The sequence below is a fragment of the Vicugna pacos genome, chromosome 6 (genome assembly GCF_048564905.1).
Source record: "Vicugna pacos chromosome 6, VicPac4, whole genome shotgun sequence".
Taxonomy (NCBI): Eukaryota; Metazoa; Chordata; class Mammalia; order Artiodactyla; family Camelidae; genus Vicugna; species Vicugna pacos.
The window spans coordinates 52,718,387-52,740,815 of record NC_132992.1 but is presented as its reverse complement, the minus strand read 5'-3'; the positions used below and the strand labels follow the sequence as shown (position 1 = coordinate 52,740,815).

Genomic DNA, 22,429 nt, shown 5'->3' with positions numbered 1-22,429 from the left:
GAAGGACTTGCTTGATTAATGGTGTCATCTGCCGGTTTTGGCCCTACTGTGTGCTAAGGGCTTTTCCCGCCTCATCTCCTTCAGTCCCCACACCACCACCCTATGAAATAGTTACTATCTCCTATATACGGAACTGCCATGAAGAACACAAATAGGTTAAAAATCGCGTCTAGCCGGAGAGCCCCTTTCTCTTCAAATTCCTATTCTGCTTCCACGACAGGAGTCCTGGGGCTCGAGGCGCTCGAGGAGTAGCATTAAGTCGGGATTGTCATGGGAAGGCTGAGAGGAGGAACAGTGTGTGTACAACGCAATCAGTAAGTTGGGGAGTCTAAGTGGAACAGGCTCCCAGCAGGTTCCCAGAAGACGCGTACTCCCGCCTCGAGGCCCCCGCGCTCAGCCGGCGCCTCAGCCCGCTTCGCGGCGCGCATGCTCCATGCGGGGCAGCTCCAGCTATCCGGGATAATGAGCGCCGGGCGGAGGGGGCGGGCCGAGTCGCTGCTGCTGGGACCCTGCGTTTGGCGGCGGCCCTGGGGCGCTGTTCGCGGCTGCTGAAGGGGCGGCGGCGGTGGCTAGCACTGTGCGCGCCGTAGTGTGGCTTGTTTGCCCGACGCGCACTCCCGGTCGGTCCCCAGGGCCCTCTGGAGGTGACTTGGGAGGGCCGGGCCAGGCGGCGTTGTCGGTTGGGAGGGCGGAGGTGAGGCGATGAGGGGACAAGCCGCTGCCGCCGCCCTCCGCCCGCCGCGGCCGTAGCGGGAGTCGGGGCGGGGGCGAGGCCAGCTGTACCCCCCGCCCGGCTGCGAACCCAGACAAAGGAGGAGGAGCCGCCCGAGAAGCGGGCCAAGGCCGCTGGGAAAAGAGGCCGCCGCTTCGGTCGCAGCCGGGGGCCGCCCGGGCTCACGGGCCGCCGCGCTTCCTCTGCGGACGCTGCGCGAGGTGCGGCCGCCCGGCCGAGGAAGCCGCCCCCGAAGCCCCCGCCCGCCCGCCGGCGCCGCCTCCGAGCCGCCTCGGCCGTAGCGGCGGCCCGGGCGGGAGGCGGCGGCTGCCGGCGAGGCGAGGCGAGGCGAGGCGGCCTGCGCCCTGCTTGTCAGGCCACCGGCCCGGCCCGTTTCGGCCCACGGGCCGCCCCCGATGCGGAGGCGCTGCTGCCGGGGCCATGCAGCAGGCGCCGCTGCCTTACGAGTTCTTCAGCGAAGAGAACAGTCCGAAATGGCGGGGACTGTTGGTCTCGGCCCTGCGAAAGGTCAGTGCTGGTGCCCGGGCGGCCGCGGGGCCCGAGGGAGGTGCCGGGGCCAAGGCGGGCGGCGGGCGGCGGGCGGCGGGCGGGGTGCGGGCCGCGGCCCCTGAGACGTGCTAACGGGGAGCTGCGTGCCCTCCCTGCGCTCGGGGCCTGAGGGCCCTCGCCGAGCGCTTTCTCCCCAGCCGGCGGCGGCGGCTCGTGATTGCCTGTTGCGTCCAAAAGGACGTTTTCCCAAGTTTTCGCCTGGCCCCGGAAGGAAGGTTTTGTTATGATCATAAAAGTGGATTTCATTTTGCAGTCATTTCGTCAGGCAGCTTCCGCCGTTGACCAATTTGTTGTCCTCAGGCTGGATTCGGGCAAGAGAAAGTCCCGTTTGTATTTAGACAGTTTATAAAACAAAAGCACATTTCCAGGCCGGGTGATTACTTTTAATTAAGTTCTTTGGGGGTACTCCCTTAGGCAGTTTGCTTGTGAAGGGTGTCCACTCATTTAAGAGTAAGTATTTTTTTTTAATAAGATGAATGTGTTTCACGAGTGTGAAATGTCATTGAGCCATAAGTCTGTGTGTACAATTCTTGAAGTAAATTTAAAGTGCCTCCTCCCTTCCTGCACAAGGCGTCCCACCTGTTTACGAGATTTCCCCTATAAAATATGGTCAGTTTCTTAACTGAGCGAAATTTATAACTTAGAATAATTTTAAGGGGACAAAAAAGGTGCAGCTCACAAAAATCAATTTTTTAAGTTTGAGTGCATGGCTACGGTGCATCTCTCCTGTAGATGGTGTGAGTTTTCGTCTGAAGATATGTAATAATCATACTATCATTTTTATAATAAAATCTTTTGTAAGTTCAAGACAAGTTTAAAGACTGTAAATGGGTGCAGGAGAAGATATGCCTGCTAAACATGGGTTTTCCTTGCCATTGATGCAAACTTAATCCCTTGTGTTTTTTGTGCAAAATAATCAAGAATAAATTTTAAAATAATAAAGAAAAAATAAACATCAGTTTAAGACTGCACTTGGAAAATTAATCTTTATACATTAAATTTTGTAAGTGAAAGGAGGTAGTGTATTTTAAAGATAAAAACATTTTCCTCATGCATTCAGAGTTTCAGATTTTCCATTACTTTCAAAATTCTTACAAGGAGGTATTGCCTCCCTTGGGCCAAACATCAAGTAATATCTGTAAAAATAAAAAATTGGGGAAGGTGGCTGGGAGCAGCTAGACAGTTATCATTTCACAGGTATTCTAGGTGTTAAAGTATTAAATTGACCTTCCTTCCATGAGCAATATGATTCTATTATAAGGAGAGGGAAAGAAATGGAAAGTGTGCTGAGTGGTGATAATGAACACTGGCCTGAGTTAAAAGGAAAGGGGGGAATGCTTAGATAGTGACTGAACCTTCAACCACATAGAAACAAGAGAGTGCAATTACCAGGTAGGGCTGTATGTTGGTAATGTGATGCAGGTCTCTACCTACTAGTTCTTTATGGTAGCAAATAGTATTTGAGTATGTGTTGCATAACTTATTCAGTAGGTAGTTTTGACCCTAATATTCCTTCATGCACAGGTATAGATTTATATCTTCAGATTAGGCTGGAAAAAAAGCCAGGGCTAGCATCCAATCCTAGTTAATTGCTTTGAGTCTATTTGCATTTATATGTTGTGCTTGTTTTCTTGGAACTCAGGTGCCTTATAGATCTGTATTGTCTTACTTCACAGTTCTTGTACATCCTTTGCTTATGGAATAAATACAGCTAAGAAAACCTAGTCTTTTGAGGTGAACTCAAAAAGCAATTTCTGTTAAATTTATTAATTTACTGTTATTCTAGAATTGAGGTATATTCCCGTGGAAGACTTTTTAAAAAATATCTTTGGGAAATTTTTGATATTAGTAATTCAGATTATGTCAAGTTTTGTGGTATTTGTGGAATTGCAAATGTTGATTGTAGTGCTTGCTAAGAGTTGTAGCTCTTTAGGAGCTCAAGGTTCACTCTTTCTCATCTTTTCAAAATTCTGATATGTACCTGCCACCCATGTCTTTGTACAGTGAGAATTCCTGCCATTTATGGGGAGGCTTTGTCTTCACATTCAAGGCATCTAGAACTTGTCTTCCTTCTTCCAGCTGACCAAATTGTTACAAAGACTACTAGGATTGATAGTTGAAGCAGCAATGCTATTGGACTACTAGGATTTTTCTCCTCCAGTTGACATTGCCATCGAACTTGTATATGCTAGTTTCATTTAACATTTATTGAACACAGTTACTTGTCAGGAAGCTGGATCCTAAGAATACAAACATTAACGAAAGCAGAGATCTTGCTCTAAAGGCGTTTACCACCGAAACTGAAAATTCTAAACTTTGAGGTTTTGGTTTATATGAGATAGCAATTCTGAGCTCAGAGTTCTGTAGGGAATCTCTGTGTGTGTTTGAAAAGAGCAGGTTGTTTAATTAGCTCTGTTAGGTTATTAGTTCATTTGGGCATCTTGGTGGACCCTCCAAAACTGTTAAAATACAATTTTCAGAAAGGTAAAATCATGACTTTAATGCAAATATGAATAAATATGTGTCAATAATTTTGATTCAACTTGACTTCCAACTTATTACTTAATGAGGGAACTCATAAGACATTAAAGCCACTTAATATGAAAATTGGAGGAGGTAGATATTTATATGCAATTTAATAAAATAATATTAAGATAAGATTGTTAGGTTAGATATGGGATCCTACGGGAACAAAAGCAGTAAGTTTTGGGTTATCTTTTTCTGCTGATTAGATTTTGCATCTGTACCAAAGATCTCTTAAGTTAATCTTGTAGGTTAGCCCAGTCAATAGAAAGTAATCAAAGGTTCTCTGAGCATAGCACTGCACTGAAGAACACCTGGTTATCTCTTTTGCTTACTTCAAGTTTTGGCTAATTTTTCTGAATACCAAAAACTGCATATATGTGACCAAGTTATTGTTGACTTTGAAAATGCAGGGGATTTTTTTCAACCAGCATTAAATACTCATTTCACTATGTAGAAACATGAACATTGAGAAATAGATTTATGGAAAAATAATATTGGAAATAGAAATGTGTTGTTCTTTAACTTTTTGTTTTGTTGTGCTTTTTGTTCTTTAACTTTTAAGACAGAAATTCACGTGGGGCGTTTAAATACATACAGAACTACAAAGGGTAAAGTAGAGCGAAATGACAGTAATAATGGATAATACATGCATTAACATTATTGCTGAATTATGTATCTTACCTAAAAGAACCAGAAATGCAAATGCCTTTACCACTACTCCTCAAGAACATTGAAGCTATCATATTACTTGAAGGGAAAGAGTGTGAAATATATTTGTCAGTGCAGCTTTTTACCTGTATCTTTGAAATGCCTGTGGTCATTTGTGCATGTGCTATTTGATTTTATGCTCAGAAAAGTCAGTGTAAGCATTCTACATATGGGAAACATGCCTGAATATCATTTTAGCAGGACTTTTAGTCCCTGATACTTCCCTTGTAGATATCTTTTCTGTAAGGTGTTCTTCACCAGGCTAGCCATGGAAAAGAAAATGTCTGTTCTCTTATCTGTAGTTACAAATGTCAGAGCTAGAAGGAATTGGTAGAGTTACCTTGTTCCTGAGTCTAATTTGATTTAGGTTAAATATCGACTTCCTACCTCAGCCATTACACTTTGCTTTTAGATATCTGTTAAAATTCAATAGATGTGGAAGAATGAGTTAGTTAATAGCTGTCTGTGGCAGGGAAAAAGAGAGTGGAGGGTTTTGATTCAGAAATGCTTTTGTGAAATCTGAAAGATTCTAATGTTTATGTCTTTGTACTAATATCTCTTGGAACTGTTTTAGAAGATTGCACTAGATCTTGCCTGGGGCCCAGAAGAAAACTATGGGGTCCTTTGGGAAAATGAAATTGGTATCACTGACATAAGAAGGTCAAAGAAGGCTTCTTTAAGGAAGTAACATCCGTGCTGAGTTCTGGAGGACATATTTAAATATTTAATGAGTGCCAGGCACTATTCTTGATACTGAGGTTGTAGCAAGGCCCCTGTTCTCATACAGCTTCCATTCTAAGTGGTTTGGCAGAGAGGTCTAGGAGAGACAGTAAAGAAGTAAACAATTATCTGAAAGATCAATAGGAATTAACAAAACAAGGAGAGGAGGAGAAAAGATTTGAGGCCTAGGGAAAGGTAGAAACATGACTAGATTTAAAAGAACCAAGACCAAGTGAAAAAAGATGAGTTAGTTGGGAGGCTGTAGTGTAGACCGTGTTAAGGTCTGTACCTGAGAATAGGAAGTCCTGTAGGTTTATTTATATAACAAAGTAATTAAATTAACTTGATCAAAATTGCTTTTTTGAAGGATCACTCCAACTGAAAGGAATGGGAGAAACTATGATTTTTGTGACATGAGGCCTGTTCTGGATTTCCTTAAGCCACTGAATATAACAGTAGAACTCCAGGGAGTCATTTGGAATGATTTCAAACTAATAATGGCCCAAACTGACCCGAGGGGTTTAGCCAGAACTGGATGAGCATTAGGAATGCATTTTAGCTTGCTGCATTTAGCTTCCTGTCAGCCATGATTTAGTATTCTATTTTCAGTTTAATTTTGGGAGGGTATATTTGGAGCAATAATATTCCATTAAAGTGTTTTATGCTGAGTATCCAAAGCATTACCTGTGTTACCACTTGACATAAATCAAGTATATATCTTTTATATTAACCATGGCCTTTCTTCAAGGGAGCAGCAGTTTGATTATATTCTCTGTTAGCTTGAGTATTTGAATCAGGAAGGAATTTTAATGGAACTAATGGATTTAGCATTATCTCATGTAGTCACGTTAAAAATTAACAACCTAAAATTCTTTCCTTTTTTTACATAAGAACATATTATGGTAAGTAGAAAGCTTTTGAAATGTAGAAACTGTTGTAACACTTCACATTTTAATATAGAGGGATGAAGCAACAGAGTACAACATCAAGATCTAGATGTGAACACTGGTGTTGTCTCCTCCAAGTGAAGTTTTCATTTTCTCAGTTTTCTTCATTAAAGCACTTTGTAAAGTCAGGTACTACCTCTTACATTACACTTTGTAATTCTTTTTTAATTGACCCATTAACAGCGTTTGATAGTTGATCCCTTCCTCCTTCCTGAAATCCTTTACTCATTTGCCTTCCAGGACACCAAATTCAGCTGGTTTTCTCCATCTCTGACTATTCCTTCTCCATCTTCTCCTTTGTTGCTCTCCTACATCGTCCTGACCTCCTCAAAGCTTAGTCTGTGGACTTCTGTTGCTATTTACAGTCCATTCTTGGAAATCGCACCCAGCTTCATTGCTTCACATACCATCTGTATCTGATGGTTTACAGTTTTTATTCCTGGCTCAGACCTCTCCTGAGCTGGAATATCCAATTTCTTTCTTGACACTTCCACAAAGATATGTGTTAGGCATCTCAACTAATTCTGAGCTCCTTCTCTTCCCCTGAAAACTAGCTCCTTTTGTAGTATTGCCTGTATCAGTACATGGTAATTCCATCATACTAATTGCTCAAAATATTGAGTTACTTGAATCCTGTCTTTTATAACCCATATCTAATCTGTCAGCAGCTCTTCTTAGCTCTACGTCACACTATGGCAATATTCAGTCACCATTTCTTACTCTTCCACTTCTGCCACCTAGGAACAAGTCAGCATCACCAATCTCTTGGAGTATTAAAGTAGCCTCTTAAACTGGTCTCTTCTCTTCTACCCTTGCCCCATTCAGTCTTTTCTTAACACAGTAGGAATAAGTGGGATCATGTCATTCCTTTGTTCAAAACCTGTTCAGTGCTTCTCAGAATAAAAGTCAAAGTCCTCCCAGTAGCCTGCTAGGCCCTCTACAGTCCGGTGTTGCCCTCTTTCCTCCTTTACCTCACTGACCTCATTTACTACTGTCTGGTTTTTGCTCTACTCCTGCCCCACACTGGCTTCCTGGTACCTACAATACGTAGACATGTTCTAGTCTCAGGGCTTTTATACTTGGTGTTCCTTCTACCTAGAACAACCTTCCTACAGATGGAAATATGAATGGCCCTTTTACTTCCTTTAAGTCTTCAGAAGAACATCATCTTCTTTCCAGAGGCCTTCTCTTGCAGCCTATCTAAAGCTGCTGCAGCTCCTGCTTCCTGGGCAATTCTTTTTTTTTTTTTTTAACTTTTTCTTTTATTGAGTTAGAGTAATTTTACAACGTTATGTCAAATTCCAGTGTAGAGCACAGTTTTTCAGTTATACATGAACATACATACATTCATTGTCACATTTTTTTTTTGCTGTGAGCTACCACAAGATCTTGTATATATTTCCCTGTGCTATAGCGTATAATCTTGTTTATCTGTTCTACATATGCCTGTCAGTATCTACAAATTTTGAACTCCTAGTCTGTCCCTTCCCACTCCCCACCCCCTTGGCAACCACAAGTTTGTATTCTATGTCTATGAGTCTGTTTCTGTTTTATATTTATGTTCTTTTTTTTGTTTTTTTGTTTTTAGATTCCACATATGGGTGATCTCATATGGTATTTTTCTTTCTCTTTCTGGCTTACTTCACTTAGAATGACATTCTCCAGGAGCATCCATGTTGCTGCAAATGGTGTTATGTTGTCAGTTTTTATGGCTGAGTAGTATTCCATTGTATAATATACCATTGTATATTCTTGCCTCCTTTGTCGAAGATTAGTTGACCAGGAGTTTGTGGTTTCATTCCTGGGTTCTCTATTCTGTTCCATTGGTCCATATGTCTGTTTTTTGTACCAATACCATGCTGTTTTGATTATTATAGCTCTATAGTATTGTCTGAAGTCTGGGAGAGTTATTCCTCCAGCCTCTTTCTTTTTCTTCAGTAATGCTTTGGCAATTCTAGGTCTTTTGTGGTTCCATATAAATTTTATTATGATTTGTTCTAGTTCTGTGATATATGTCCTGGGTAATTTGATAGGGATTGCATTAAATCCGTAGATTGCCTTGGGCAGTATGACCATTTTAACAATAGTGATTCTTCCAATCCATGCTTCCTGGATATTTCTATGTGAATATTCACAGCATGACCCAATCCAAGCTTATTACCATCTTCCATAAACCTCCATCTCCAGTATAAATGATATAGTACTCAGTTCTCAAGCCAGAAACCTGTCCCTTCCCTCTCACACCAAGCTCTCAACTAATCAGCCCTGAGTCTTGGTCTTTCTCCTCAAAGGAGTTTTCTAATTTTCTTTTTGCTACGTATCCTAAAAGAATTTTGAAAAATTTGCACATTTTTCTGTTGATACCTGAAAGTTTTCATCTTTAGGTTCAAATAGTCTCAGAGGGTATGTTTTAAAATAAAACAATCCCACCAGTTTTTTAAATGTACCCAATGAAATCTAGGTACCATAACAATTTGATATACACCATTCAGCTTTTTCAAATATACATTACAAAGTGCTTTTTTAATGGTTGGAAATTTTACATCAATTTTTTAATCTCTGTGAACTTTTCATTCTTCTTCTCCCACATAGTTATATTCTAATATAACATTTTTATGTTTCAAAGTCTTTAATTGAAACTCTTTTGTAATTATAGTTCTTTGCAACAACAAAATGTCTATATACGGAATTTTTAAAAATTTTCCCAATGCTCATAAAGCTTTAAAACTTTCCTTTTGTGTTGAGTTACTAGTAGTACATAATTGATCAAAAGGATGTAAATGTCATGAGCTCTGAAAAATAATTAATAATCATAAAGCTTTATTGAAAACACATTACTCCAACACCTGTGTACCTGTTTGCATTATATTTAAATTAGTTCATGTTTTATAGGTGAATATTACTTATTGCTAAAATGATACAGGTGCTTACTGTAGGGTATCAGGGTTCAGCATCAGTTCTACTTCTACTTTCCATTTCCGTAGATTAAGTCTTGAGAATGCTTGTTAATATAAGTAGAAGAAAATTTTAAAGCAGACTCATTTTATAAACTTCTTTGAAACTGTATGCCAAACATTATATTGTGATTTATCAAAAAATTATTTTTAAAGCTCTGTCAGCCAGAAACTGTTAAGTTCTCCTTCAGTTTTGTTTAAAGCAGAAAGTTGGAAAGCACCTGACTTGTAAAATGATTTATTACCTGGTCTTTAGAGTTATTCACTTTTTTATTTTCTAGCTTTTCCAGGACTTGTCAAATGACTAATTATTATTACTGTTACTTTTTCACTTTTTTACTTAGAAGTACTTTTGTAGTCCAGTGTAACCAAGAAAGATTGGAAAAATAAAAACAGTATTCAGTGTACCTTAGCCATGACAATGTTTATTGAGAAAATGTATTTTACCTTATCACATTCTTTAAATACATTTTCATCGAGTCCTGGGAGCTACACATCTAGCTCATTATATTAATTTTCTGTTGCTGCATAACAAATTTGGTGACTTAATATAACACACATTTATTGTTTCAAAATTTCTGTAAGTTAGAAGTCCAGACACAGCCTAGCCTAGTCTCTGCTTTGGGTGTCCTCAGCTGAAATCAAGGTTTTGGCTTGGGCTGCAGTCTCACCTGAGGCTCGGGGTCCTGTCCAAGCTTATGTGGTTATTGGCAGAATTCATTTCTTTTCAGTTGCCTGTCTGAGGCCCTCAGTTCCCAGAGGCTGCTGCCACTCCTTGCCACATGACCTCCCTATAATGTGTCAGTTTTCTTCTTCAAGGCCAGCAGGAGTGTATCTGCTGCTGTTACTTTTCTCGCACGTCTATACCCTCTTTTAAAGGACTCACCTGATTTAGGTCAGGCCAACCCAGGATAAGCTCCCTTTTGATTAATTCAAAGTCAACTGATTATGGACCTTAGTCACCTTTGTCCTACATAGTAATCTGATCACACGAGTGATAACTCATTGTATTCACAGGTCCTGCTGATATTCAAGAAGGAGTACCCAGGGCATGTATACCAGGGGTGGGAATCTTAGGAGCCAGCCACCTTAGTTCTGCCTACCACACTCATTCATTTTATGGAAAATAACCCCACGTAACCTAATTGGTAAGATCAGTTTTAGTTGTCAAGCCAAGTAGCTTATCATATTTATCTTCTTTCAAAGTCTGACTTAATTTTTCAGTTCAGGAGAATGTGTTACTACATGTCACATGCCAACCATCTCATTTCTGAATTCTAATTGTATGATAGAAAGATAAGATGTGAAAACTCGCTTTGGGGTTTTTCTCCTGAATGAAATAAAGTAATGTTGCCTTTATTTAGTATTTCTTAAAGATGCTTTCTTTTCTTTGTTCTCATGAGCTTTTCCTCTCATTGTGATATATTTTTTGACAGCAGGCTAGGGGATGGAGGCAACAAGGTAACTTAAATAAAAATATTTATCATTGTCTCTTTGGCTTGTGTCCTAGAATTTACTTATTTATTTTTATTGTGCTTCAGGGCAACACACCATAATGAGATTCAGGATAAGTAAGAGATCTGCCTTTCTTCATTAAAGTGGGAGGGGGGCAGTTGTGAAGGAGAGGTGGGAAAGAAAAACCTGCTTTATTTACTCCTTGAGTGCAGGCACCTTGCAGGCAGATCTTAAAGAGTGCATATTGTAGTTTTGGTAGTATGCTGAAGGGCATAGGTATTTGGCCCAGGGAGTTAAATTTTGACTGAATAAAACATATTTAGTAAAAGTGATCTTTTTCTCAGGTCCCAGGAAAAATACCTGGTATTAATTTTATCAATTTTATTTATTTTTCTCCTGTTATTTTTAAGTCTGTGGTGCCAGCTGCAATTTATTTGCTAATGAGTAGTGCAAGATTGTAAAATAAATGAACAAGAGATACAGAGGTTTAACAGGGAGAAAAGCTTATGACTTTCTGTTTTTACTTACAAACATGCTTATAGTTTTAAGTTTTATAGTCATTTTTATTAACATTATTCTTGCTTACTATGATAAAGTATAAGTATCTTAATATTTCATATTCTTCTAAGAGCACTGTGACTACCGCCACTGGAACAAGTTGGAACCATTGGTCTAGCCTGTACTTTCTTGGCTATACAGGCTAATGGTCTGGCTTTATTGGAAGGACTTTACAAGTTATATGCCATTTCATTCCAATCAAGGAAAATTTTAATGACAAACTTTCAGTTTCAGCTGGTGGTCTTTCCTACTTCTTGATTATTTTATGGTAAGCCCTTATCTAATACTAAGCTAAATAGAAATGAAATTCCTGGCCTGTACTTACCTGTATTTTAAATAAACCTGCCTTGAAAACCTGTTAAGAAAGCACCTAATCAAGAACACTAAATCTAAGTGAGAAAAGTGAGTATTAATAGACAGTGGGAATAGAGGAACGTAGAGTAGGAAGCCCCTCATTTATGTTATATGGGATAGCTGAGTCTCCAGGTACATATCCAATGAAATAAAAACACATTTTATGGAGTTCTTAATTTTTCCCAGTCTCCAGATTTCAGCAAGTCCGAGAAATCTGTTTGCTATCATAAATTTATTTAGTAACTGTTTACTGAGTGCTTTCTTTATGCAAGGCACAGTGCTTGATTACCTGTGTGGAATAAAGGAGTAAAGGGGTGGGGAAATAAGAAGAAACCAAAAACACAAGAAATAGTTCCTAACCTTAATGAGTTTATCATGTACAACTGTGATTTTAATTCTTCGTTATACACCCTGATCAGAAAAATGCTCCTCAGATTATTATATTTTTATATTATTTTAAATAACTTAACTGGAAATATAATTTACATACAGTAAACTGCACATATTTAAAGTGTACAGTTTGATAAGTTTTTATGTCTGTATATTTCAGTAAAACATTCATAATAAAGATAGTAAGTATATCCTTGAGCCCCATAAATTTCCTCTTTACCCTCTATAATTCTCCCTCCCATCCCCCCCGACCCCTCATCCACAAGCAGTCACTGATCTGCTTTTTAGGTCACTGTAGATTGCTTTTTCTAGAGTTTTTTTGGTATTGGAATCCCACAGTATGTATTCTATTTTTGCCTGGCTTCTTTCACTCAGCATAATTAATTTGAGATCCATGCATGTTGTTGCATGCATCAATAGTTCATTTCTTTTTATTGCTTAGTAGCATTCTATTGTGTGGATATACTTCTGTTTTTTTTTAAACCATTCACCTGGTGATGTACATTTGGTTTTCACATCTTGGGTATTACACATAAAGCTGCTGTAAACATTTGTGTACAAGTCTTTATATGGCCATATATTTCCTTTTTTCTTAGGAAATAATCAAAGAGTGACTGGATCAGATAATAAGTGTATGTTTAACTTTTTAAGTAACTATCAAACTGTTTTCTGTTCAAACTGTTGTACAGTTTTACATTCCCACCAGCAGCATAGGAGAATTCCAGTTCCTCCTGCCAATACTTGTTATTTAATTTACTTTAACCATTCTAATGGGTTTGTGCTGGTATCTTGTTGTTTTTAATCTCCATTTCACTGATGATTAATGATGTTGAGCATCTCTGGTGTTCTTTTTTGCCATCCATATGTCTTTGGTGAACTGTTCAGATCGCTTGCCCTTTTTTGTTGAGTTGTTTTCTTACTGTTGAGTTTTGAAATTTCTTTATGTGTCTGAATATAGATCAATTATCAGGTGTATGCTCTACAAAGATTTTCTTTCAGTATGTAGCTTGTCTTTTTATTCTCTTAGTATTACCTTTTTTTTAACAGCAACAAATCTTTAATGGGATTTTTTAAAGAAAATAATTTTTAAAAACAACAAACTCCACATTTAAACAAGAAAGTAAATAAAGTTAGTTGGCATTATTGTATACATCCAAGAATCAAAACAAGTTCTGGGTTAACATCCCACACTCAATAAAATGCTTGGACCCATCAGTGTTCAGAGTAATTGTATTTAGTACTGTCAATAATGGAGCCTTCTCTTTGAATAATGTAAATAACTATTAATCCTATCAATAATGGAACCTTTTCTTTGAATACTATAAAATGGTTTAAGGATGATAAACTATGTAGTTTAGGTTTTAGGTTTTCATTCTTCCCATGAATCTATATGCCACATGTATACTAGTCCTAAAATGTATTTATGTTGTCACTGTTAGTCCAAAATACTCATCATCCCAAATTAACCAGATTACAACTATCTAATCTCCAGAATTTTTATGGTGAGAGGTACTAGAACCCATATATAACAACATCATTTTTCAAAACTAGCCTGTCTAATCTGCCACTTCTTCATTTCTTCTCACTTTCTATGTATACATTAAATACCATAGCAACTTTACCTTAAAAAGTATAAGCTAATACGTTAATACACTTTTAGGCAGTAATTAATGATAAAGTTGTAATTTATTTACCAAGAAAAAAATGCTAGTTTTTATTTTAAAATTTAGTTCAAGTATTGTTGTAGTAGTTTGTTTAATTGAGAATAATGGCTTCAGTTTAGAGGGTTCAAGGTACATTAATTTAGCTCAAAATTAAAGAGATTAAATTATAATTAATGCACATGGAGAAAATCTCAGTTTTTAAAAAAAAGACCAAAATACAGTTTTATTACTATAAAATGTTATTAATTCATTGTCTTTTTTTGCCAATTATATTCAGTTAACTCCTAATATTATTGTTTGAAGAGTAAAAGTTTAAAATTTTTATGAAGTCTAATTTATCCATTTAATTTTTTACAGACTGTGCCTTTAGTGTCCTATCTAAGAAATAGTTGGTTAACCCAGGGTTACAAAATTTTTCTTCTATTTTTTCTTCCAGAAGTTCTATAGTTCTAGGTTTTACATTTAAATCTGTGATCTGTTTGAGTTTATTTTATATATGATGAGATAATTTTATATATGTTATGTTTGTTTTATTGCATATGGTTGTCTGGTGGTTCTCCCATCATTTACTGAAAAAGTTAGCCTTTCTCCTTTGCTGAAGGCCTTTGCACCTTTATCAAAATCATTTGTCTATATGTAGTGTGGTTTTATTTCTCAACTCTGTATTCTGTTCCACTGATCTTTTTGCCTATCTTTACATCAATACCACACTATTTTGATTATTGTAGCTTTATAAAAAAATCTTAAAAGGTAGTTTCAGCCTTCCTACTTCATCCTTTTTCAGAGTTGTTTTGGACCTTTGCATTTCCATAGGAATTTTAAAATTAGCCTATCAATTTCTACCAAAAAAAAAACCCTACTGGACCTACTGGAATTTTGATTTGGATTGTGTTGAATTTTAGATTGTTTGAGGGGTATTGACATCTTAACAGTATTGAGCCTTTTCAACCCATAAAGTTTATCTTTTCATTTATTTAGGTTTTTAAAAATTTCTATCAGCTGTATTTTATAGTTGTTAGTGTTTCTCTTTAGGATGAAATTTGTTTCTTTTCCTTTTAAATTGAATTTTAACTCTTTCATAACAAACAAAACTTCCAACATTCTTAGTTGGTGTTTGAGGCACTTGCATCCTTGCAGAAGTATTGGCAATGGAATAAAGAATTTAACATAAGTAAATACACAGTAAGACTGTATAGCCAAAGGGATTTATTTCTACATCATACCAGAAACTCAAATTGTTAGTTGATTGAACAAATGTATTGGCAAGATTTTTAATTTGATTGTGAGTATGGGGAGCTAAAAAAATGTACTTTAGGAGATAACATTTCTAAAATTTGTCAAATCTAGTGTTTGTCAATTAAAAAAATAAATTTTAATGTTTTTATATGTGTCTGTGCATGAATTTATAGTATTATAACTTCTATTTACAGTGTATATGTAAGGAAATACCTTCTGGCAATTTGAAAATACGGTGTAACTAAGATACAGGTTTGACTTGTTAATCTACTGTTAAAGACTGAAAATTATTTTAATTGCTCTTTTTCTGACTAGTCTTTCAGAAAAATATGAAAGGTGAGTTTGTTCTGATGTGGTAATTTTATGTTGACTACCTCTTAGGATGCTCAGATAGTAAATACTGTGAAAGCGCAAAGTATGGTTATCCTTCATTGTCATCTTCATGTCTTATTAGTATTTATAGGTGGGATTTTAACATTGTTTTCATGGCTTTCCATATTTGCAAGTGCTTTAAGAAGTTTGGCATAAGAAACTCAGATCCTCAATGTTAAAGCTTCTTTGCAGGTTATTTGCTAAAATCATAATGACAGAAAAAAAATCCATCCCAGTTAGACATTATCTTAATTCTCATGCACAGTCATTTTTACTGAGTAGGCCCCTTGACTTTTATGGAGGCAGCCTTACAAACTCCATAAGAAACAGTCTTAAGAACTCCACTGCTAAATTAAAATATAAATGTTTATTTCACATTTTTAAAAAAGTCTTTGTTCTGTCGCTCTAGTAGAAATACATGGTAAGATGTAATTAAGTGTCCTCTTGTCATAAAGTGCAAAATGTAAGAGGAAACATTTATTTCTCTCAAATCTATTTTGAATTTCTAAAAAAAAATAAAGCCAGATTTTTTTGGATAATAGTCCTATATGAATTTCTAACTGCCTTACTTAAAATCTTTTCTAGTCTCTAGTTTCATGTGTCCTTCCTTTTTCCCACTTCCACACTTCAAATTGTGTTTCTTTATAAATTAGTTTGTGTTTTATCAAAATTATTCATGGAAATAAAAAGATAATTAGCTCTATAGGGCTTGTTATGAAAAACAGCAGTACCTCCTCACTAGTCACAAAATTTTTTGTTTCCTAGAGATGATCCCTTAAATTTTTCAAAGTGATTTGTTTCAGTATTCTGTATCTCTAAAGAAAAAAAGTGCTTATATTGCTACTTACTGACTTTTCTGTTTGGGGCATTATCTGTTGATTTCCTGCTATGGAAGGAAAGGATTTAAATTTTTGTTTTGATTTAATATTCTTTATAAACATATACACATATGTTCCCCCTCCAACCATACGTACCTTACCACACATACATACTTCCTGCCTTCCACCCTGTCTCACAGTTACATCTTAATTTTGGTTGACTCAGTATTCAAAGTTTATATTGTTATGACTGTAAGTGTTATTTATAGTTAAACTACTTTTTCTTTCCTACCTAATAACCTTTTACTTTTACTGGAGTTAGTAATTGTTTTCTTGTTTGTGTAGTTTTCTGTGTATTTATTAATTTAAGCTCAAACTCTCTACCAGTTGTCTAAATAGCCTTCTTTTAGATACTCTGTTGATTTTATCTTTTGAGATAGTTTCTCCCAGAGCCTTCTGATTTGCTTCCGCCTGGACTGGTGACCTTTATACCTATTGTACAACTCTTAGAATTTTCCTTCACTTCGTCCTGGGCTTTCCTTCTGTGTTAGTTCCTTTGCTTCTTATATCCCATATTTTTCTCTTTCTTCTTTTGTACTCTCATTTTACTGTGGTGCAAATTATAGAAGCTTAATGAGAAAGGGTACATGGGGGATACAATTTTTGGCCTTGTTATGTCTGAGCATGTTTTCATTTTACCAGGGCAACTATTGCCTTCCAGCTTCTAGTGTTACTATTGAATCTGGAGCTAGTTTGTCTTATGCTTTGTGTATGACTTGCTTCCTCCCTCCACCCTAAGGTGGTAGGATATTTTCTGTCTCCAGTGTTCTGACATTTTAATCGCATTCATTGAGCTGGGGACTAGGAGGGCCCTTTTGACTTAATTTATTGATAATTTCACCCCTTGATTTTCTGTTTGCTTGATGATTCTCTAACTTTTAAAAATCTTTTCTACAGTCAAGTGTAACACACAGTCAGAAAATGCATAAAACATAAAAATACAATTTAAAGAACTCCTATTTAACCATCACCACGTTAGAAAACAGCACATTGTTAGCATTTTTCTCAGTAGAACTCTCCAGAAGGAATCTCGTTGTATCTATTCTTTTTATCTGGCTTCTTTCTGCCAACATTATTTTAAAGATTTTCCCACATTTAATGGAGCTAACCTTACTCATGTTTTCTTTTTTGCTGTATATATATTCCATTGTATAAATATGCCACAATTTATCTCTTGTACTCTAGATTGATATTCGAGTTTCTTCCTAGTTTGGAGGTATTACCAATAATGTTATTTATGAGCCTTCTCGTACATGTTTTCTGGTAAACGTTTGTGCTTATTTCACTAGAGCAGCACCATCCAATTGAAATATAATAATTAGCCACATATGTAATTGAAAGTTTTCTCATAGCCATGTTAAAAATATAAGAAGACACAGATGAAACTGATTTAAACAACATTTTATTTAACCCAATAAATTAATCATTTCAGCATATAACCAACATAAAAATTACTGAGATACTTAACTTTTTTTTATACTGGATCTTTGACGTCTGATACGTAGTTTACTCTTACAGCCCATCTCAGTTCAGTGGAGCTACATTTCAGGTGCTCAGTAACCACATGTGGCTAGTGTCTACTGTATTGGGCTATAGGGCTCCAAAGGTTATAAATATATTGAGCAGTGAAATTGGATCATAGGGTATGCATATCTTGAACTTTAGTAGGTGATGGCAAAGTTTTCTGAAGTGATTAAGCCATTTTACACTCCAGTGGCAGTGTGTGAAAGTTCCCATTTTTCCGCATAATCACCATCAGTTGGTATTATCAGACTTTAGTTTTCCTAGTTGGTAAGTGGGTACTAGTTTTCATTGTGGTCTAATTTGCATTTCTCTGATTGTTAAAGAGCTTGAGCACCTTTTCATGTTTATTGGCCATTTGAATTTCTTTTGTGAAGTGCTTGCTTAAGTCCTTTATGCCCATTTTTTTTCTATTGGGATTTTTATCTTTTTTTTTCTATTGAATTTTTGAATTTTTAGGAGTTCTTTATATATTCTGAATGTAAGCCCCGCCCCCCCCTTTTTTTTTTAACATTTTTTATTGATTTATAATCATTTTACAATGTTGTGTCAAATTCCAGTGTTCAGCACAATTTTTCAGTCATTCATGGACATATACACACTCATTGTCACATTTTTTTCTCTGTGATTTATCATAACATTTTGTGTATATTTCCCTGTGCTATACAGTGTAATCTTATTTATCTATTCTACAATTTTGAAATCCCAGTCTATTTCTTCCCACCCTCCACCCCCCTGGCAACCACAAGTCTGTATTCTCTGTCCATGAGTCTATTTCTGTCCTGTATTTATGCTTTGTTTTTGTTTGTTTGTTTGTTTTTGTTTTTGTTTTTTAGATTCCACATATGAGTGATCTCATATGGTATTTTTCTTTCTCTTTCTGGCTTACTTCACTTAGAATGACATTCTCCAGGAGCATCCATGTTGCTGCAAATGGCATTATGTTGTCGGTTTTTATGGCTGAATAGAATTCCATTGTATAAATATACCACATCTTCTTTATCCAGTCACCTGTTGATGGACATTTAGGCTGTTTCCATGTTTTGGCTATTGTAAATAGTGCTGCTATGAACATTGGAGTGCAGGTGTCATCCTGAAGTAGATTTCCTTCTGGATACAAGCCCAGGAGTGGGATTCCTGGGTCATATGGTAAGTCTATTCCTAGTCTTTTGAGGAATCTCCACACTGTTTTCCATAGTGGCTGCACCAAACTGCATTCCCACCAGCAGTGTAGGAGGGTTCCCCTTTCTCCACAGCCTCTCCAGCATTTGTCATTTTTGGATTTTTGAATGACGGCCATTCTGACTGGTGTGAGGTGATACCTCATTGTAGTTTTGATTTGCATTTCTCTGATAATTAGTGATATTGAGCATTTTTTCATGTGCTTTTTGATCATTTGTATGTCTTCCTTGGACCCGCCCCCTTTTTAATTGAAGTGCAGTCAATTACAATGTGTCAATCTCTGGTGTGCAGCACAATGTCCCAGTTGAGCCCTTTTTAAAAATGTGTTACATAGATCTTCTTCAACTCTGTAATTTGCCTTTTCACTTCCTTAAAGGTGTCTTTTCATGAACTTAAATTCTAAATTTTAATGCAGTTAAGTTTATCAGTCCTTTCTTTTATGGGTACTAATTTTCGTGTCCTTTTTAGGAAATCTTTTTCTGTCCTGAGGTGATGAAGATCATTATCTTTATTTTATGTTATCAAAACTTGAGTAGGTTTATTTATTTAATGGGTCTAAAACTGAACTAGAATTGGTTTTTCTATCAAGTGTGAATAGGAGCTGATTTCATTCTTCTCTGTAGGGGTGTCCAGTTGTTCACTCTTCATTCACTTGCCCCACCTTCCCTCAATAACCACCCCCCACCATAGTGCCACCATTGTTGTAAATCAAGGGTCTGTATATTTGTGGGCTTGTTTCTGTACTCTCTTTTCTGTTTCGTTCATCTGTTTGTCTATCATTGTAGCAGTGTCACATTCTTAATTACTGTAGCCTTGTAATAAATTCCAGTAATAATTGGAGCAAGTACTTATATTTCTTTAAGAGTATATGACTGATTTCTTGCCTTTTGTATTTCCCTATAAGTTTTGAAATTTTCTTTTCAACTTTAACCAAACTATATGGTTTTGACTGTGAATTTATTAACTCTGTGCATCAATTTGAAGAGAATTAATATATTTACAGTATTAAGTCTGATAATTCATGAACATGGTATTTTATTTCATTTATTTAAGATCTTTAATTTTTCTTAGAGTCTGGTTTTCTCCCTAGGAGTACTTCTTTTGTAAGATTGTACTTCTTCTGTAAGATTTATTCCAAGATAGATGGTATAATTTTTATTCTACTGTAAGTGATACTATTTTAAAATTTTACTGTCTAAACTTTGTTACTGTTACATAGAAATAACATTTTATTTTTTATAAATTTAAATAATTTATGTGTATAGTATTTTTATTTTCCTTCATAAGTGTATTAGTTTGAGATCAATAGAGATCAGAAATACACACACACACACACACACTCTCTCTCTCTCTCTCTCTCTCTCTCTCTCTCTCTCTCTGTCTCTCTCCCCCTCTCCCTCTCTGTTACAGAGGCAGAGAAGTCCAGATGGGCCATCAGTAAGCTGGAAACCCAGGAGAGCTGATGGTATAATTTTAGTCCAAGTTGTAGTCCAAAAGCAGGAGAAGACCAAGGACTTGTCTCAAAGACTGTCAGGCAGAGAGAGAGAATTCTTTCTTACTCAGCCTTTTATTCTATTCAGGCCTTCAGTGGATTGCATGAGATCCACCCACATTTGGGAGGGCAATCTGCTGTACTTAGTCTACCAATTTAAATGTTATTCTCATCCTGATACACATTCATAAATAATATTTAACCAAATATCTGGGTACCCGGTGGTCCAGAAGTTTACACATCAAATTAACGATCACACTGGGCAATCAAATCATCTGTAAATTTGTTTCTTCCTTTCTAATTCTTAAAATTTTATTTCCTTTTCTTGCTATACTTCACTAGCCCGGACCTCCAGTATCACGTGGAATAGATATTAGAACAGTACTTTTACCTTTTTCCTAATCTCAAAAGGAAAGCTTTCAGTGTTTCACCATTAACTATGCTGTTTATTGTAGATTTTTATAGATATCCTTTACCAATTAAGGAAATTATTAGAAGATTTTATTATGAGTGAATATTCAATTTTTAGATAATTTTTCTACATCTGTTGAGATAATCGTATTATTTTTCTCTTTTAATCTGTTAACATAGTGAATTACTTTGCTTGATTTTCCAATATTAAGACAACTTTACATTCCTAGGATAAACCCAACTTGGTCATGTTGTATAATTTTTTTAAATATATTACAGAATTAAGTTAGCTAATATTTTATTTAGCTATTGTTTCTAGATTCATGTGTGAAAATAAGCTACAATTTTTATCTTTCTTTTTGAGTTTTTCTATCAAGGCTAGCCTCAAAATAAGTTGGAAAGTGTATTTATTATCTTTTACTATTTTTGAGAACGTTTGCTTAAGATTGTTGCATTTCTTCCTTAAATGTTTGATGAGTGTGTCAGTGAAGCCATCTAGGCCCATATAATGAGCTATATAAAAGCAAGTCTTAACAAATTTCAAAAAATTGAAATCATAGAAAGTATGTTTTCTGACCATAATGTGGTTATTCTAGAAATAAGTAAAAATGATAACAGAGTAAAACTCTGTATGTCTAGAAATAAAGAAGTATACTACTAAATTCTAAAAGTTGAAGAAGAAACCATATGGAAATTACAAGTTATTTTGAAATGGATGACTGCAAAGATATTCAGATCAGAATCTGTGGGGTTTTTAACAAAAGTAGTTCTTAGACAAAATATACATATTACAAAAGAAAATAATGGGCTAAGTATCCATCTCAAGAAGTTAGAAAAAAGAATAAAAAGCAGAAGAAAAACTGAAGATGAAAGATATAAATGAAATATAAAGCAAACATGAAATAGAGAGGATCAGCAAAGCCAAAAGTTTGTTTTTGAAAAGATTAATAAAGTTGATAAACCCTTGAAAGACTTATAAGAAAAGAATGAACTCACAAATAACTGATATTAAGAATAAAAAGAAAGGACTTCATTAAAGATTCTATGAACTTAGAAAATGCAAGAGACTGTAATAAACAATTTTATGCTAGATATTGAGAATTTAGATGAAGTGGTCAAATTTATGCTATTTTCTTTGTGGGAAGATTTTGAATTTACTGCATTAGTTTTCCAAAATAACTATGAGACTACTTAAATTTTTTATTGCTTTTTATGTTAGTGGCACTGATATCCTTCTAATAACATAGCATAAAAAGTTAGAACAGTAATTACTTCTCTTCATAATTCTTTGAACAAATATTTACATGACATCTACTCTAACGCTAGGTACTTTTTTTTTATCTTATTCTTTTTCATATTCAGTTTAACTGGATTATTTTTAGGATAGATTACTAGGTTCTAATTTAAAAAATTTAACAACAGAGGAGGCTCAGCACAGCTACGTGGCAACAGAAAGGAGATTATACAATTGTAAAAGAAATCTGACTAGCACCTACTTCATAGAGAACCTCTATAAAAGCAAAATCGTCTGGTTACTCAGAGATATTTCTACTGCTGAGGTTCATGACCTAGTATTCATAGGCTTGTATTAGATTTATTAGGTAACTTCAGGGTATCCATGCTTCCTTTGAAACCGTGTAGAATATATTACGTGTATATGCTCTTTTGATGGTAAGGAAAAGAGAGGCCAGTGGCTTTCAATTGATTTTCATAGTGTCTAAAAAAGATTAAGAACCACTGCTTTGAATTAAAAAAAGTTTATAGAGACCAACAAATACA

At 36.1% G+C, this 22,429-nt stretch overlaps 1 protein-coding gene across 3 annotated transcripts in view; it reads left to right on the top strand.

The window, feature by feature from the left end:
- Positions 1–1,074: 1,074 nt before the first annotated feature.
- The window catches only part of SOS2 (SOS Ras/Rho guanine nucleotide exchange factor 2), an 87,265-nt gene continuing 65,910 nt past the window's right edge, over positions 1,075–22,429 (top strand). Inside the window, exon 1 of one of the 3 annotated variants that reach the window (XM_072963022.1) lies at positions 1,075–1,240. In XM_072963022.1, the coding sequence (XP_072819123.1) occupies positions 1,154–1,240 (87 nt within the window). In that variant the 5' untranslated portion in view covers positions 1,075–1,153. Of the gene's footprint in view, positions 1,241–1,712; positions 1,733–18,513; positions 18,715–22,429 lie in introns of those variants that run through there. The other 2 variants (XM_072963023.1, XM_072963021.1) reach the window with 2 other exon arrangements.